Raw genomic sequence first — 18,594 nt, forward strand, 5'->3', positions numbered from 1 at the left:
TGTTGCAGCAGTATGATACTCCACAGGACAGTGTCAGGTTGAAACGCTGCTGGTAACAACATAAGATGAAATGGTGGTGGAGGGGTCCAACAAACCCTAGACTTTCACCCAGGAGCCTGCTGTTCACTTCTCCTATGAATGTAGAACCAAACTGATTTTTTTTTTTTTTTAACCTAACTGCGTGCTTTTTTTCATTTTTCTTTTTGAAGTTCTTGTGTTTGTAGTGGCATACCAGATATCTAATGTGTAACAGGTAGACATGACAGGCCCACTGACCAAGCAGCAACATGTGGAGACTTGGGATGAGCTGCATGTTGCAAATAGCTATTTTAAGTTACTTTACATAGTTTTGAAAGGTGTTAGTAACACAAACATCCTGTGCTTAATAGAGCGAAATCAAACAGAACTTCATGTGCTTCTTATTTAGCTTCCACTTTAGTTTGGTGTGGTGATGCCAGCATTACTACACAGCAGTGGAAGTGAATGGAAAAATGCACATGTAATGACAGTGAGCATAAGACTGACTGAATGTGGAAAAACTGAGACATATTGTTGAAGTTGCACTTACTTTCCTTAAGACATGTCAGACTGCTCATCATTTGGAGGTGTTGTTATTTATAGGTTATTGTGCAATGGTTTAACTGCTCCGGCTCACTGGGGATCTAATTGGGCTGCATGTGACCAATGAACTTACATGAATTTTACACTGCTGGTTTAAAATATACTGAAAGATTAGACAGTGTGTCCACAAAACATCTGACTTGCGCTAAAGTTTGACTAATAATTTTAAAATCTTATTCATAATTCAGAAGATGTAACGTTTACCTTTTCTGATGAAAAGAAAAAATACAGGCATCAATCTATTTAAGATTTGGAGTAATTTTATTTGAAATAATGACTCTAAACTAAAATACAATGTATTAGGCTATCAAACACACATCCTTACACACTTAGTGTTAGCTGAGATTCCAGCAAAAGTATTACAACACTTCAAAGAAATATACAGACTGAATATTAACACACTGACATTTTTTTATCAGGACATGGCAGTCAAGTTTTCAAACAAAGCAAATTATATTTACTTTATTGGCAGAAATGTTTACAGTGGTACATCTCAAACCCTCTGCACATAAGAGCCAAACTATAGACATGTCCAGATAGAATACAGATAGAGTGAAGTGGATGGGTACCTTGAACTGACTGTGTGTGCACAAACCTAAAATACAGAAAGGATGACCACACATATACACTAACAACATATAAACCAACCAAAAACCATAAATACACATCCTCAAGATTAGGCCGAGGATGTCAGCTGCTCTGAAAGTGCCATTCTTTGTTTTAATTCTGTGTTCAGCATTTTATTTATTATTATTTATTTATTTATTATCAAGTAGTATCTGTGCCTCAAACATCTTGTTTTTTCTCGTAATCACCTCTCTTTATTTAAACGCCCTGAAAACTTGGGTAAAGTCCACATATATTGGGGTAATTTTCTGTTTCCAGTGTTGACATGTAGAAACAGGGAAAACAGAGTTTTTGGCTTGTGACATCAGTGTTCACCAGTCATGTTGTGGAGGGTATACGCAGGTCAACGGGGTATAACCATCTGTTTTTCTGGCTGTTTACAGTGTACCCATTTATCAGCCAAAGATACACTGGAATATACAGGAGAGTATACCCACTTCCTCCTTGTTAACCTACACATCTACAAAGTTAATTTTAAAGTTAATTGTTGCTTTGTGTCATGACAGTGTAATGTTATAGAGGAAAAACTGAAGATTTGAAAGCAAGCTTTCAATGGCTTTATTATATAAAGGTTTGTTATAGGAAGCTTAAAAATTTAAGGTCATGTTTAACTGGAGATGTGAATAGTCACAGCAATTACTGCTTTGCCCTCCCATTAGAAGTAATTCATTGTGTGCAGAATGAGTCTGTGAATCAAGTTTCTGGACTCAGTCTTTCAGAGAGCTCAGAGCTGTTTTCAGGAGCTGTAAGACAAAAGACACTGTTATTCCACTCATCCTGCACTAAACTGCCTTCAATAAACAGCTGCTACAACCTGTTCAACCTCATCTCACAGAAATACGTAAAATGACCACAACCTCTTAACACTGCATTCCATGGTAGCAGCACGTAATGGGCTGAAATTCCGTGCCGGCTCTAAGAGCATTGTGCTGTGGGCGGATGGGACGCGTTCGACTACTGTTTTGTAGCTACTGTCTGCCGTCTGTGGGCTTCATTCCATTTCAAATTGCCGTCCGTCTGCCATAACCGAATCCAAACGCCACTAATAAATAAATAAATAAATAAGAAGAGAAAAATAAGGCTGAGCACGGAAGAACCAGAGAGGAAACACCATCACATGGAGGGAGGCGTCCCCCAGCAACCCGGCCACCCTCCACTCCACCAAGGGAGAACGGACCCCAAGCCAGCGCCACAGAACCATATTATTTGTGCTTATTTCATTATTGTTATTATTGGTTTACTTTTTAGTAGTATTGTATTGTCTGAGGATGACTCATGTTAGTAACTATCTACAGTAAAAAAGATAAAAACAAGCAAAGAAACAAACAAAACTCATTTTATACACTGGGCCTTCAAAGTGCTCTCTGAAACTACACCTGGCATGGCTTGTGTCCAAAAAATGAAAAAATCTAAATTTTGTCGTAGAGCTAAACCAAATACATCATTGGAAAGGTCTCAACCTGGAGAGTAACATATGTCTCAGCAACTAAAGGGGGTACAGACATGGGACCAACTGTTATAGAGAGCTCTTGACCTCAGCTATCATGTGAGTGTAGTCAACAACTGAGGGTGCTGTCAGATATGGGTAAAATATGGATAAAATTAATTTTCACCCATTTAGAAATTAGATATTTAAAATCTGATTACACAAGTGTGTTTACCATCCCCTTAAAGTCCACAGTGTACTCTCAATTCAGTATTTACAACTTCCAAATCTGGGAAAAACACCTAGATTTTTAAAAAACTACAGTTCCCTGGGACCGCGCCATGCAGTTTGATACATAGCAGCAACATAGTTGTAGTTCTTCTGATTTGCAAAGTAGGGCTCTAAATAGGGTCGTAAAAAGATATATCTACTGAATATATCTAATATCAAGTAAAGCCGAACTAGTTATTACACTGCACCTAGATGAACTATGGTAAGAAAAAGTAAAGATGTCGGCTAATTTTCGATATTTTAGCTAATATGCTAGAAACGGCGTTTTTGAGACAGTAAGATTTTGCGGTTTGTAAAATAGAGTTGTAAAATAGGGTCGTAAAAAGATACATCTACTGAATATATCAAATGTCTAGTGAAGCCGAACTAGTAATGACACTGCACCTAGATGAAATATGTTAAGAATGGTTAATTTCAGATATTTTAACAAGTTCTCTAGAAACAGTTTTTGGGACTCCGGTTTTAGAGTTGTCAAATAGTGTCGAAAAAACAATAAATCTACTGAATATATCAAATATCTAGTACAACCGAACTATCATATTATCATTATTATTATTATTGGTGGGAAATTATAACAGAGGAATATATTTGCCGTTTTAATATCAAGAACACTTCCGTGTTTTTGTGTGTATACAGGACGTTGTTGAATCAGGGACTCCATGTGTCCACCACGACAATGGATCCTAATTGACTTTACATTGGCATTGTTTCCGTGGTACCAGCATGTAATTTCAACCCATTACGTGCTGCCACCACGGAATGCGGTGTTCAGAGGTCGTGGGCATTTCAAGTATTTCTGTGAGATCAGGTTGAAACTGTTGCAGAGGCTGGTCATTCAGAATGGAGAATGCTGTTGTATATAAAGTTTGTGTTTTATGTATCTGCAAACTACGGATATGATCCATTTTGTTTGTTTCATATGTATGCTGTTGTTTGTATTACATGTGTATGAGCTCCCATCAGGAGGAGGATGGGATGGGTGTTGTGACACCTAGGATGGCTGCCACAGACCACTGTTCAAGACCAACATAAGTGGGTATTGTTTTCACAAGACGGCGTGACATTTCCAGCCGTGTTTACATTGACCAAACTGGGTATTTCAAGCAAAAACGTGATGTTTTCCTAACCCTAACTAAGTGGTTTTTGTGCTTAAACCTAACCATACATTAACCACAGAGTTGTCACAGCTGAAATGTAAAGAAACATTGTTTCAATATTTTTGCAACATATGAAATGTACACATGCAACATATTCAAGGTTTGCAGACATGTACAGTGCCAAAGTTCATTCTGGTGAATAGGTTAATGCCAGATAAAATAGCATAAAAACAAAGTCTACTTACAGCGTGGAGATTGTGCTTCTGCAGAGAGGAAGAAGAGACGACAAATCATTTTAGTTGTCACCTTTTCCCCACTGACTCTGATCCCCCTTTTTTATCTATTTAACTCAAGTTAAATAGATATCTTTTATTTTTCTACCCTTTGTCTAATCATCATCATGCTAAAAGTATTTCTGTTGGTTGCTTCATAACAGTGATTAAACCACTTCAAAAAAACTCACTTTTCTTCTTTTTGCAAACGATGAATCCAGTGGCAGCGATGAGGATGAGAGCAAGAACAGCCACTGCGGCAGTGATGGGAATGGTCAGGTCAGAAGGCTTCACTGTTAAACCAAAACAACAACATGTCTAAGACCATATAGCCATAGCAGGTTAGAGCAGAAGTACATCCATCCATCCATTTATTAATACCTACTGTACACATGTTCATCTACAAAATTAAGGGAACACTTAATGATCACAGTACAGTAACACCCAGTGAGTTAAACTTAACTGGTGCAAATGAAAGTGACAACAGGTTCAGTGGAGAGGCAAAAGCAAGACAACCCCTAAAAAAGCAGTGGTTTTACATGTGGTGGCCACAGACAGTTGCTCTCTCCTTATCCTTCCTCACTGAGTCTTCTCTCATTTTGTGTTCTGCTAGTGTCCTTGTTACTACTGGCAGCATTAGGCGGTACCTGCAGCCCAATCAGGTTGCACAGGTAGTCCAGTTCCTCCAGAGTGGCACATCCGTATGTGCGGTTGCAAGAAGGTCTGCTGTGTGTCCCAGCACAGTCTCAAGAGCATGGAGGAGATACCAGCAGACCGGCCATTACACAAGGAGAGCTCGACTGGCATCACCAGAGAACACCAGAATTGTCAGGTCCGCCACTGGTGTCCCGTTCTCTTCACAGATGAGAGCAGGTTCACACTAAGCACATGTGACAGGTGTTAAAGAGTCTTGAGATGCCATGGTGAACGTTTTGCTGTCTGTAACATCATCCAGCATGAGCGGTTTTGGTAGTGGGTCAGTGATGGTCTGGGGAGGCATATCCTTAGAGGGTCATACACACCTCCAAGTCATAGCCCTTACTGCTGTACCGGGATGAAATCCTCAGAGCGATTGTCAGACCTTATGCTGGTGCAGTGGGCCCTGGGTTCCTCCTGGTGCAGGACAATGCCCGGCCTCATGTGGCCCGAGTGTCGAGGCAGTTCCTGGATGATGAAGGCATTGATGCCATTGACTGGCCCTCTCGTTCCCCTGACCTTAATCCAATTGAGTACCTTTGGGACGTTATGTATGGGTGCATCTGACACAGACTGTCCAGGAGCTCACTGATGCCCTGATCCAGGTCTGGGAGGAGATCCCCCAGGACATCATCTGTCGACTCATCAGGAGCATGGCCATACTTATCAGTTCATATAGGCATGCGGGGGCCACACACACCACTGAGTCACATTATGAGTTGCTCTGATAAAATTCACACAAGTTGGATCAGCCTGTGAATGTAATTTTTTGTACTTTGATTTCCAGTGTGACTTTAAATCCAGCTGTCAATGTCACACCATTGTTTGGTTTCCATTGACCGCTGTTCCGTAATTTTGTTCTCAACAAATTAAACACTGTTCATTCGTCAAGATTTTCAACTTGAATCATTTGTTCATCAAGATCTGATGTGTGATTTAAGTGTTCCCTTAATTTTTTGAGCAGTGTAGTTGTGATCTCATTACATGTGATGTTGGTTTAATCTACAACAGTTTGTATGCATTGGTTTGACACTGAAATTAAACAAAAGCTAAGCTAAAAAAAGACTGACGAATGTCAAACTGAGCTGGATGACAAAAGCTAAACCAACATAAATCTCTTGTCTAGAGCTCCATGGAGTGAAAAATGGAAGAAGTTATCACACTTGCTTCATCTGCTCTATGAAAAAGTATAGTTTGCAATCTGTAACTTATTATCAGGTTAGCGACAGAGGGAGCCAGCTTGCTAACTGGCAGTTAAGGGTATTGCTTCTGTGTCTCCTCCAGCATGAAAAAGGTGAATAATCAATGAATAATGAACTGCAGGACAACTGAAGTCAATTAAATGTATCCTTTTCACATCTGTCACTCCTGATCACACTCTTACCCATGTTGGTCCTGATCACTGCTTTGTCCAGTTTGGTGACGATGTGGTCCTTCACACCAGAGAGATGAAACACACAGTCGTACCTCCTCCAGTCTTCAGGTGGGACTGATGAAAGGTTCAGGTCAACACTCATCTGGAAGGATCCATCGTGGTTGGGGAGGATCTCTCCGAGCTCCACGCCCTCATGAATCTCCTCTCCATCTTTCCTCCAGAACATCATGGCTCTGTCAGGGTAGAAACCTGTAGCGTGGCAGCTGACTGGAGAGGAGGGAGACTTCTGGAGGAGAGACACTGAGGGAAGGTCTGCAGAGAGAGAAGCAAGTAAAGACATATGTGAGTTCTACCTTTTTTTACACAATACATTTTATTGCATGTTCATACCAGTGGTAGATAATTGTTGCTGGTCAATCTAAAAGTGATCTCAATCAACAACAGAAGGTGTGAAAATTCTTCTGGCCAAAATAAATGAATAAGTAAATATTCAACAACCCATCAGCTACACCTACCTTAGCTACCTCCACACTGTCTGTGTACAGACAGAAAAGGGAATTACATCACCACTTAAAAAACTCACTACAGTCAGAGAAGAAGGATCCACCTGTTTTTGTGGATTACAGCAAAACAGTTCATAGCAGTGTTCAATGAAACAGCAATATGTCTATTCTGAAACACTGTGAACTCACTTAACTCATGCTAACTGTGCACTAACTATCACAGTCTCAGCTTTGATGGACAGGAACATCAGAGCACTCCAACATGTCAGTCTCTACTGATTGGTGAGAGCTAAATCAAACTTTACTGCCACAGAAAAAAGTCAAACAGAAGTTAATGTCAGACAGTCTGGAGTGAAAATACAACAGCAGTTCATTCTGAGAAGGTTGTATGGACATTGTTATGTCCATGAAACTACATCAGGTCATGTGATTCTACCTTTTCTCTGCAGAGAGCTATTTCCAAAGGCCACATAAGTCTTCAGCCACTCAGGACAAACATGAGTTCAGTAGTTTTCATGGCGTTTTAGTCTGTCTTTGTCAGCATCCCATCTCAGTTTGGTGATGACAGCCTGTGGTTTCAGAGCGATCCATGTCAGTGTCTTCAGGTCCAATGACATGAAGTCTTCTCCATCATAACCATACTGCACAAAACCCTTAACCTCTCCAGTCTCATCATCCCACTCACAGCCATTCAGCCTCTGGAAAATGTGGATACCTGAGAAACAGAGACTGTAATTAACAGTGATGTACAGATGATACCTCCAGTGGAAAGATGATCTTAAACATATTGTACATTGTGTGATGCTCTGCTATCCTCCCAGTCTTGTGGTGGGTCACTTTACTTTACAGCTAAGATACAGAGCACTTTAACAGTAAGAATGAAATACAAGCTGTACCTCCACTTTGGTTGAAGTGCTGCTTCAAGTCGTCCATCCAGGCTTTGTAGGCGTGTGGCAGGATCTCAAAACAGTATTGAGTGTACCACTCCAAATGCTGCGGATTGTTTTCTAATGCTGTTTTCACCCAGTCCTGTTTTGGTTCTACGACCTTTATATCGGTGTCACAGTAACCAGCTAGAATGTCATCAACCATTGTAGTACCCACAAGCTGTGGGAAGTTTGGAACTCCAGAAGATGCAGTGAGGAGAAACTTCAGGGAGTGTTTTACTGCAGGACAAATGAGGTACATTCAGTTTAAATATACACATCATCATCACCTTCATCATAAATATGATATATGTGGCAGGCCCGTGCACAGATATTTTTGGGGGCAGGTGCTCATGTAAAACAAAAGGGGCACCTCTCTGATAATTATTAAATAAAAAATAAAGTTATATACAGTAACATATTTTGTTTACTTACATATTTTTTAATTTATTTGAATCCATATACAGTGGTGCAGACAAGGGTGTCATTTGATTGAAACATTGCTGGGGGCACATATTAAGTGGGGGGAGCTTTTAGGGGTCTCAAACACTTAATTTCCTGTGTTCCGGTAATAATTTCTGCATTGATTTATGGTGGAAATGTATTTTATTTATGCAAAACAAAACAAAATTCAGGTGGCAGGTAACAATTCAAAATAAAAAATATGATAGAATATAAGACAGTCACACTCTCAGGCATTCTGTACTGCTTTCAAATATTTATTCTCCTGTAGATCAACTAGTCTTATTTCATATTGTGTGCTGAGTCAACTCATTTTACTGTGTGTAAATGATGGAGCGTGCTCTGCAGAGAGGTTTCAGTGGTTCTGGATGTACAGAGTAGAAACTGCTCTGACACAGCGACACACTGAGGATGATTTCTGCCTCAAAGTTTTTAAATATGAAGTTAACAGAGTGCTGAAGAGAAAAGACTCTGTTGAGGTAGTAGTTTGGTTTATTTACATCAAATTCAGCTTCTTACAAACATGGTTCTTTTCCTTTGGCTTGTATTATTTTATTATAGTTTTTATTTTTTGTTGTTGTTACATTCCCATCAGAACCCTTTAATTTAACCTGCGATCCATCTAAATGCTTTATTTCCTGTTGGTTCAGAAATAAGAATAAATTCATGTTTTTTAAAATTCAATCTCCCCGTGATTTCATTAAATAGTCATAATAGCCACTCATTCTTATAATTATCTTATAAAAACACTTCAAATATTAATAAAGAATCCTAGAGAACAGGTGCCTGCAGGGACTGCACCTTTGGGCTCCTCCTCTCCTCTCTGTGCTCTTAGCACAAGGCATGTGCAGCAACAAGCCGCATTTCAGATTTGTTTTTATATAAATAAGAGCCACAGTGTGGGAGATCATAGCATTATTTTGACTGGAGTTTTGGATTTTATAGACATGTGGAAGTGAGAAAGTAATTTGGTGTTTTACTCTGCTCGATGTGGCTAAATATTATATTAGAAAAATAAACAAACAAAATGTCTCACAAAAAAGGGCACTTTGGCTGCCTGGTCAGAGGGCAAAAGGGCAGGTGCATGAGAACCACCTGGGGTCTATGTGTGCATGTGCCTGATATTCATTGTGGTCAATTTTAAACTTTTAGTCTTACTCAATTCTAAAGTACTGTAAAAGTAAAAGTAAAACTAAACAAGTGTGTCCTGGAGCTACAGGAACAAAATACAAACAAAATACAGAGCCCAGTGGAAAGTGAAGCACATATTCAGTGTGATCTCACCTGATGACGACACGTGACACAAGAGAAGCAGCAAAAGTAGATTTTTCATCTTGTTTTGATAAAGAAGTGGTAGCTGTTTGTTCCGCATTTTCTTGCCAGTTGGCACTGGGAGGAGGGAGTAGGCTCGCTGGAGATGAACTGCTCTCGCCTGGAAAGTAGACGAGAGCAGGCGGCTGCAGCAGGGGCGGTGACAAAAAGCTGCGGTGAAGTCGGACAGTTTCCCGACAGTTTCCAGCAGCCTTCAGTCCGTGCAGGAAGTCACAGACACACTGACATCCTGTCTGGAATGATGTCAATTCATTAAAAAAGTGATCAGACCCATAGAGTGGATTCGCCTAATGTGGGACACTTAAGCTTAAGCAGGTATAGGTCTTCCTTGCAAAAGAAAGTTAATGTAACTGTGGGCTCACACAAGCTGTGATATCACATGATCAAAATTACATGACATCTGAAATGTCCAATCATTTATTGGGGCAGGGCAGCCTTCAAACAGGAAGCACTCTGTGTGAAGACCACCAAGAGGTTAGTGACATAGTGTTCAGGCAAAGTTGATATTAAGGGCATACATTTCTTAAAAAAACAACAACAACAATATTGCTAATTGTTTATCAGAATGTGTTTGTAATATGTTTATGCATCACAAAATATCCTAATGTGGTGTAAATATTCTTAATATTTAGAATTTCAATCAAAATTCCCACTGTCCCACTTTAGGAAACATGTCTCCCTAAAGTGGGACAGGATGGTTTGCCTAATGTGGGACAGCTCCAAATGTGCTTCTGTTAGGCAAAACTGTGTGTAGTTGAATATACTGAGCATTAGCAATGGTTGTTTACATGATTTTATTGTTATAATGCATTATTTAGGATACTTTAAATAAAGAGCAAACGTTTTTCAATAACTGGGAGATGCTGTATCATTGTATCAAATGCTAAAATGGTTTAGGAGTTTTTTGTTTCTAACTTTAGACTTTTTTAATAATGTTCATGATAAATGTTTAAATTCAGAAGTTAGCACAGGATATCACATTATTGATTAATTAAATGGAATGTATTTCAGATCACAGTGGCAAAGGCGAGTAAGGCAGGGAGATGAAACGAGGGAAAGAAAGAAAGAAGGGAAAGAAAGCTGAACCACTGGAGGGAAGACAGAATGGGGGGAGCCATAGCAGAGTTCAGGAGATTGCTGGGGCTGGTGGAGTCCACAACTGAGGTTGCAGGGCCTGGAATGGCCCAAAATCCATGCTACAACTCAGGGATAAAGGTGTGTAGGCGTGTAGACTACTATGGAATAAAACATGGAGCACTATTACAGCCCTATCTATTTTATTTGCTGTTGTTTGATTTGCCATTAACAGCAATAACATTAAAGGTCATTTTAGTAAACAGACACGTTTGAAAATTAGCATTTATTATGTGAATTAAGATGACTTTTAAACAGACCTTTCAGTGTCCCTCATTAGGGAAATGACTGTCCCACATTAGGAAATGCTGACTGCCCGAGACAACTTGGCAATCAGAATTTTGATATGTATAGCATTTCCTCTAGGAATGTAATATCAGTATTTTTTCTTTTGATTTTATTAGATCACAACCTGGGGATTTCAGAATGGTACTGGCTGTATATTGAAAGTGTTTGCTTCATATCACAATATAGACCAGAAGTCTGAATTGCAAAAAATGTCCCACATTAGGTGAATTCACCCTATATCAGTTTGTTTTCAGTCTCCAGTTGTTTTAATTATGATAGATTAACCCTTAGATGTATAAATGGGGTCAAAAATGACCCCAGGGGTTGTTTTTCTTCAATATGTATGGAATTAAAAGTTTTTATCATTTCATATTCCAGGTATTCCTCATAAAACATGTTTTTGACATGAGGCCATTTACATTTTTTTTTTCTTTTTTTAAATTATATACATTTTAAGAAATTGTTGTTTTTGTAACACTACCCCACTCTTCCATAAGTGGGTCAAAAATGACCTCAAGCATTTCCTATGGAATATCAAGGGTTAGACCTAGGAATCTTTGATTCTTATCGACTGTGACTGTCAGGTATACATTTACTGTTGCACTTACACATCTAATGCCAGCAGTCTCACCACCCAGGAGTATTTTTATACAGCAACAGACATGTTAGTATTATATTCGTTTTATATCTTGGAATACATATGACGTTATAAAATATGAACTTATTTTCCACATCCATGACTTTTGTGTGATAAAGTATAGTATTATTGTCATCAAATTAGCCCACTTTGTAGTGTAGTTAGCTAACACTAGCTAGTAGGCACTAGTTAGCTAACTACTATGTAATGTTAGTACTGTAATGTTAGCTAGCTAACATTACTGCATTTGTTGTGTAGAGATGAGCAGCCTTACTATGATATTTATAGCTTCCTTGAAATAAAATCTTACCATTATTGTGTGTGTGCTTGCGCGCATGTAATAGGTAGCCTATTATGCTATTATTGATTATTCAATGATGTCATTAGTAAGTGTGTGTGTGTGTGTGTGTGTGTGTGTGTGTGTGTGTGTGTGTGTGTGTGTGTGTGTAGTCCATTACTGCATTCGTTGTGTAGAGATAAGCAGACTTACTATATTTATGGGGCGCCGGTGGCTTAGTGGTAGAGCAGGCGCCCCATGTACAAGGCTGTTGCCGCAGCGGCCCGGGTTCGACTCCAGCCTGTGGCCCTTTGCTGCATGTCACTCCCTCTCTCTCTACCCCCTTCACGCTTGTCTGTCCTATACATTAAAGGCTAAAAAGCCCCAAAATATATATATATATAAAAAAAAAAGACTTACTATATTTATAGCTTCCTTCCCGTTAGGTAGCCTATTATACTATTACTGATTATTCAATGATGTCATTAGTTGTCAAAATGTTAATAAAAAGTGATAAATGAACATGTCAAACATGAAATCATTCTTTTGTTGACCAAAATATAATACAAATCATCATCTTTAACCAAAATTAAAGAAATTGCTTAAGTCTATCACATAAAACGCATTGATTCTAATTGGGGTCATTTTTGACCCCACTTATGGAAGAGTGTAGGTATTGGTAGGTCATGCATCCAAGGGCTAATTTATTAAAATGCTTTACAGGTGATCTGTAGTTTATGTTCATGGTTTATCCTCCATTTGACGTGAATTCTCCTGTAAATCAGCATCATATCAGTTTGACCTGTCCCCTCAACTACACAGGTTGAATAAACTGTGTTTGACTATAAGGTTCATATTTTATACAAGACAACAGCTTTCATTAAGGCTCAGTCAGATACAGTCAGGGCTTCACATCTGTACAGATGTTAGTTTAAGAATCCTCACATCCCACTGACCACAAGTCTCTGTGTTGCTATATGCTTCAATAATTAAAACAGCCCAGTGTTAATATACAGTAGACTCTGTATAGTTTATGATGAATGTATTCAGTCTGTGATGACTACACTTCACTATCAGTCACACAACATGTTTTCTGTTCACAGAATAAACCTTCTAAATCTCTAAAATTCTACAAAAAAAAAAAAATCTGCTGTTGCATTAAAAGGAGCAGACAGAAAAACAATGCACAGACTGTAGAGATGCAAATTTACCTCAATGATCAAAGCAAACAAGGAAATAGGCAGGTATAAGGTTCTCTTTTAAAGTGAAAAGAAATAATGGTATGTATGAATGGTTGTTTTAATATGTGTTATTACTAAAATGATCTGCCATCAGTGTTCATTTTGTTGATGAATACACTGACAACAAATATTTGCCAACAGCCTTTTTCTCATGACAAAGATGATACACTGAGGAGCTAAAAGAAAGATCTTTGATAAAATCTAGGACAAACTGTATGTGTTATTTTCACTGACGAAACGAGACTGTACACTAAAATGTTAGTGTTGAGCTATCGGACGTTCAAATTAACGCAATGACAAATTATTTCATGGAATGTTTCTGACAAATATTTAAAACTAGTAAGCCAGGTCATGCTTGAAATCATTTTCTGATTCCGTATGAGAGGAACAAGATCAGAGCACATAAAGAAGGTAACTGCCAGTAAACAGTCAGCACCAAATGGTGAAAATGCAGCCACTCTATTTTTGACTAAAGAGCTGTTTGATAAATGGTTATTACAGTTTTGTGGCTAATAATGAACTTGTGCACCCCAGTATTTTCAAAATGACATCCATAGAAAAGTTTGGTCTCATTTTGAACATCTGCAGATTCATTCCAAAACCCAACATGTCATGATCCACTAAAGTTAGGCATGATACACGATGAATAAATCCTCATCAGTCCTCCTCCTTTTTATTATCTTTGGTGCCACCTTGACTGTAAGAGAGCCAGGAGGGACAATTCTACCAGGTGTGGCTCTCCATGGTCGGGCTGCCCTCCCATCAGTAGATTCACTCCACCTGCTAATCATCACTCAGCTCTTCCTCATCCTCTCATTAGCTCCCTTCTATATTTACTGGGACACTTTCACTGTCAGTCTGCCAGATTGTCTTTGTGCCATGAGCCTTAGCTTTCCACTGTTTGATATCTGTTTTGTGATTCTTATATAGCTTTTGACTTGCTTGTATTTTTTCTTTGCTGACAGCAGAGTTTATAGCAAAAGCCAACAAACCTGAGCCTGGTCCCGGGAGCAGACTGACTTACAGTGAACACAGCACACTTTTTTAAACAGTTTTCAGGGGGCTGGAGGGCCCCTCCTTCCCTTTGACCACTCTTCCCTTGGCCGAGTCTAATGGTGTCTTGCAAATTATGGAAACTACATGCGCGCATAATGGTTCAAACCTGGGCTGGTACATACAGAAGGTCTCATACAGTTAGGTACATACTTGGTAGAATAGAGGTGAAAAGTAGACAGGAAGGTAAACAGTTGTTCTTTGTCTTTCACCCAAATACTCAGGAACCACAAGCTATTTGTCTTTTCTTATGTCAACATTCAAGGCCAAGGAGGTGCTGCAACACACACACACTGCTGTGTGACCAACAGTTCTATTGTAGGCTGAAAGGCCATTTTTGCTGAGGTAATGAACATGCACTGGACACTGAACATATCTATATTTAAAGAGTAGTCATACGAGAAGCATTAAATTATATGGCACACATGCTCGGTATATAAGCACAAGACATACAAATAAACATAAATCACACACTTAATATGCTGGATATGAGGTTTATTAGGACGAGGTATATCAGAAGAATATGAGGTATATTAAGGGTTAAGTCTTTTAAAGCATAACTATAAGTTGATATGCTAACAACCAATAATAGTAAAATAAAACGTGGATATTTACAGACTAAAGATTAATAATGATAGATGTAGTGGATATTAGGGATTACATTTCTATTCCACAGAAGGTTATGTTGTTAAAAGTTGATACTGTTCAAAGTCTAGTTATGAACGACATGGATCAAAGATTTCTGGCTTCTTTTTTTTTTTTAGTATTAAAATCATTCATCCTAATAATTATTTTACCTATAATTCACACACAGAGCCTGTTGACAGGAGAAACCAAACTGCTCTGCCAAATACGCTGCAGCTCTGTCAACAATAGATGAAGAGTGTATTTTTATTAGCTTCTGAGACCCTTCTGAAACTCACTGCAGCACATCTGCTGTCTACAGTGACCACAATCAGCTCAGGTGACCGCCTGGTGGATATCTCCTACTGAGTGCACTTTTCTAGTTCACAGAGCTACTGGTGAGCTGTTTCCTCCTGACTCTGTGTTCATACTAAGCTAAGCTTGTCTGGGAGCTTCCTCTGCTCAGAGCTGACAATCATATCAGTCTTTTAATCCAACTCTTCTGTAAGAACACTGAATGCTCAGGTAATATTCATATTACTGCAGCTATAGTCACAGATGAGTCAATCTGGAAATCCACCAGTAAAAAAAAAAAAAAAAACACAACTTTTTTTTTCGTCCTTTACCCCTGGAGGCACTGCCCGGGCTGCATCCCAAGTCTCTTAAAATTACTGCTAACCACATTACCTAACTACCTTACCTAACTGTTTAGTCCCTCCCACTTAGGAAAACATGTAAGGAGTCAGGAGTTAGGAGTGAGAAGCGAGGATTGCTTATTAAGAGACATGAGACGGCCTTACTCTGAAGCGTCACGCACCTAACAGATCCCTCCTACCTCCTAATGCTAACTCCTTACTGGAAGGAATAAGAGACATGAGACAGCCTTAAAGATGGCAGACCCCGAACGACTTCCAGTTCAAGTCAGGAGTTAGGAGTTAGCAGTATACAATTAAGAGACTTGGGATGCAGCCCCGGAGTTTTTCGAATAACGGAAGTGCAGGGGCCTCAGCGATGGCTCACGCCCTTCACTTCCGGCGGTGCCCCCAGGGAATCGCCTTGTTGTTTACAAATACTTCTGGATAGAAAACCAGCAGAGTTGAGCTATATATCTATATATAGATATATATCTCACATTTTTCACGTCACTATATCACTGTTTAGACTAATCTGATGTTTGTAAAGTCTATAAACCCAATGACTGAACAAATGTTACTATTTCTGTGTGCACGTTTTGTAATTAATAACATTGCCATCGTAGATTAGCTGGGCTAACTGTTAGCTGTTAACTTAGGTTACAACATGATTGAGCTAGCAAAGCAGTTTTGTGTTGCTATGTGTGGTATTTATTCAGTTTTGGGAGATCACGACGGTGGCTGCAGCTGACAGGGTCAGCTAACATCAGCAGCAAAGCTAACGTGAGGACGTCATCTGTTTAAAACCTCCCGTTGTCGGATACGACATGAAACTACTCCAGTTAGCTCAATCATGTTGTAACTAAGACATCCGCTGGAAAAAAAATATTTTTTTCACGTTGACGAGACGGCATTTTGGGTGGAGCAGTCGCCATGGACGCGGAGCTTGCTGTTTCTGTAGATACACATTTCCTGGGGACACCTGCACGTCTTGGCCCCGCCCCCTCCATTGTGATTGGCTAAAGCGCAGCATCGTTCAAACTCAACTCAAAGATTTTCACATTCATTTATGGTTATCAGTACACAGGAAAATGTGCCAAAGGTTGTGTGGATTCCTATAGATGCCCAGTATTCACGATAAATAATGATTGACCTTTCATTAGGTCCTAGGTTAGCTGTGGTGTTATAAATCTGAGCCCTCTGACAGGCGACACCATTCTCTGATCCTGACCTAATGTATGTTTAAGCTGCCTTTATATCCTTCACTCACCCAAGCAAAGAGCTGAAACTCTTCTCTTTATCATATCTGCTCAGGCTAAGCTAGGGCTGGACGATTAATCGAATTTTAATCGTGTACTGTATGTAAGTTCCTGTGCTGGAAAAGCACCGTGAATGCACCTGTGTTACGTGCAGCAGCAGCAAGCATGTGACGTGTGTGGATCAATAATATGTGGAGCGAGCGATTGAGAACATGGCAGAAAGGCAGCCTTTGGTTGAGAAGAAAGGTAGGACAACTTCAGTCATCTGGAAACATTTTGGCTTCAAGTTGACGGACGTCGAGCAAAAAGAAATTGTTTGCAAAGTTTGTCACGCTGTGGTGTCTGCCCCCCAAGGCAACATGACCAACTTATAATCATGTTTAATAATCGTGATTTCAATATCAGTCAAAATAATCGTGATTACTATTTTTGCCATAATCGTCCAGCCCTAGGCTAAACTACAGTGGCTGGCCCAACTGACACAACAGATAATTTCATAAATGACATGGTCTGCTCAGCGGTGCAACCACCATAATAATAATAATACATTTTTATTTAAAAGCGCCTGTCTTGACACCCAAAGACACTTTACAATCAAAGACAATTGTTACGCCCTGGTCTAGGGGTGTGGGTGCGTAACATAAGGACACACAGGAACACGAGTATAAATGTACAGGTGAGCAATTTATTGCTACACACTTCAAAAAAACACACGGTACAATATGGCTCACAAATGGAGCAATTGCGTCAGGGTGAACCCAGGCCAAAACAACAAACAAAAAGCAACCTGTCTACCGACCGGCGATATTCCTAATTCCTAACGAAAACAAAAGAAACAAAAGTACAATACTAGGCCTAACTCCCTAGGCTAAAGAAAAACAGGAGAAAACAGATCCAACAGAAATAGCAGCTCACCCCTACACTCCGTGCAAACAATGTGGTAGTGACTATTTACAATATATACAAACGACTCAGTTGGCCCTAAGGCACTGGTCTTAACAAAAAGATACAATATTTAGCAAGACAAGCTAAATACGAACATACACACTATGGTCACACACGAGAAATCCCTTATCACCAGATCAGAGAAACGATGCGCTGCTGCCATGTCAGAAAGTGGTCTCGCAGCTTCCGTGTGGCCGGCATTATGAAGGCCGAGCCCCTTGCCCAACCAATCTGGCAGCGGTGACGTCGGAGCAACGTCACAATCGTCTAGCGAAACAACTGCACACCTGTTAACATAAAACACAAGATCTCTGGAAAGAGGAGAGGTCTAACTCTCCACTAAACATGCTGATCAAATGTATATAGCCTACATAGACATAAACACATACACATAATAAACACACAGATCATAAGGCACACATACACATAATTAACACACAGATCATAAGGCACACATACACATAATTAACACACAGATCATAAGGCACACATACACATAATCCATGTCCATAATACATGTCCTGTCTAATCCACCACAAGAGGTGATTTTCAGCACTGCATTCAGTCTCTACATGTTGACAGAAACCTGTAATTCATTTGTTCTGAAGCCATAAAATATTCCAATATAATCAGTCAGTCAGGTTTCTAGACTGGGTTTTCTCAGAGAGCTCAGAGCTGCCGTCAGGAGCTGTGAGGTCAGAAACAAACTGTTAGTGTGAAACTGTGTGAAGTCCACTCATCCTGCTCTGAACTTTTATAAACAGTAAATGCAGAAACACACTTGAAATAATCAGCACAATAATGTGAAACCTGTTTTAATCTGCAGCATTAAGTGTGTATCAGATCAGTAGAAATAGAATAAGAGTAAGTTTTACT

General features: G+C 39.5%; 1 protein-coding gene, 1 long non-coding RNA gene and 1 pseudogene across 8 annotated transcripts in view; 1 reads left to right on the top strand and 2 right to left on the bottom strand.

Annotated features, from left to right (window-relative positions):
* Window positions 1–18,594, top strand: part of LOC125905377 (uncharacterized) — a 115,974-nt gene extending 97,380 nt beyond the window's left edge. For both annotated transcript variants that reach the window (XR_007451641.1, XR_007451640.1), the window contains exon 3: window positions 18,360–18,594. This is a non-coding gene — a long non-coding RNA (uncharacterized LOC125905377). The remainder of the gene's footprint in view (window positions 1–18,359) is intronic.
* LOC125905331 (major histocompatibility complex class I-related gene protein-like) overlaps window positions 1–18,594 on the bottom strand; it is a 106,307-nt gene that overhangs the window by 67,776 nt on the left and 19,937 nt on the right. Inside the window, exon 6 of one of the 6 annotated variants that reach the window (XM_049603269.1) lies at window positions 17,366–18,406. The exons of 3 other annotated variants lie outside the window; for them this stretch is intronic. In XM_049603269.1, the coding sequence (XP_049459226.1) occupies window positions 18,348–18,406 (59 nt within the window). In that variant the 3' untranslated portion in view covers window positions 17,366–18,347. Of the gene's footprint in view, window positions 1–17,365; window positions 18,407–18,594 lie in introns of those variants that run through there. 2 more of the 6 variants (XR_007451637.1, XM_049603264.1) reach the window with 2 other exon arrangements.
* On the bottom strand, window positions 1,457–9,950 carry LOC125905332 (major histocompatibility complex class I-related gene protein-like; annotated as a pseudogene).

This window comes from Epinephelus fuscoguttatus, linkage group LG17 (assembly GCF_011397635.1).
Source record: "Epinephelus fuscoguttatus linkage group LG17, E.fuscoguttatus.final_Chr_v1".
Lineage (NCBI taxonomy): Eukaryota > Metazoa > Chordata > Actinopteri > Perciformes > Serranidae > Epinephelus > Epinephelus fuscoguttatus.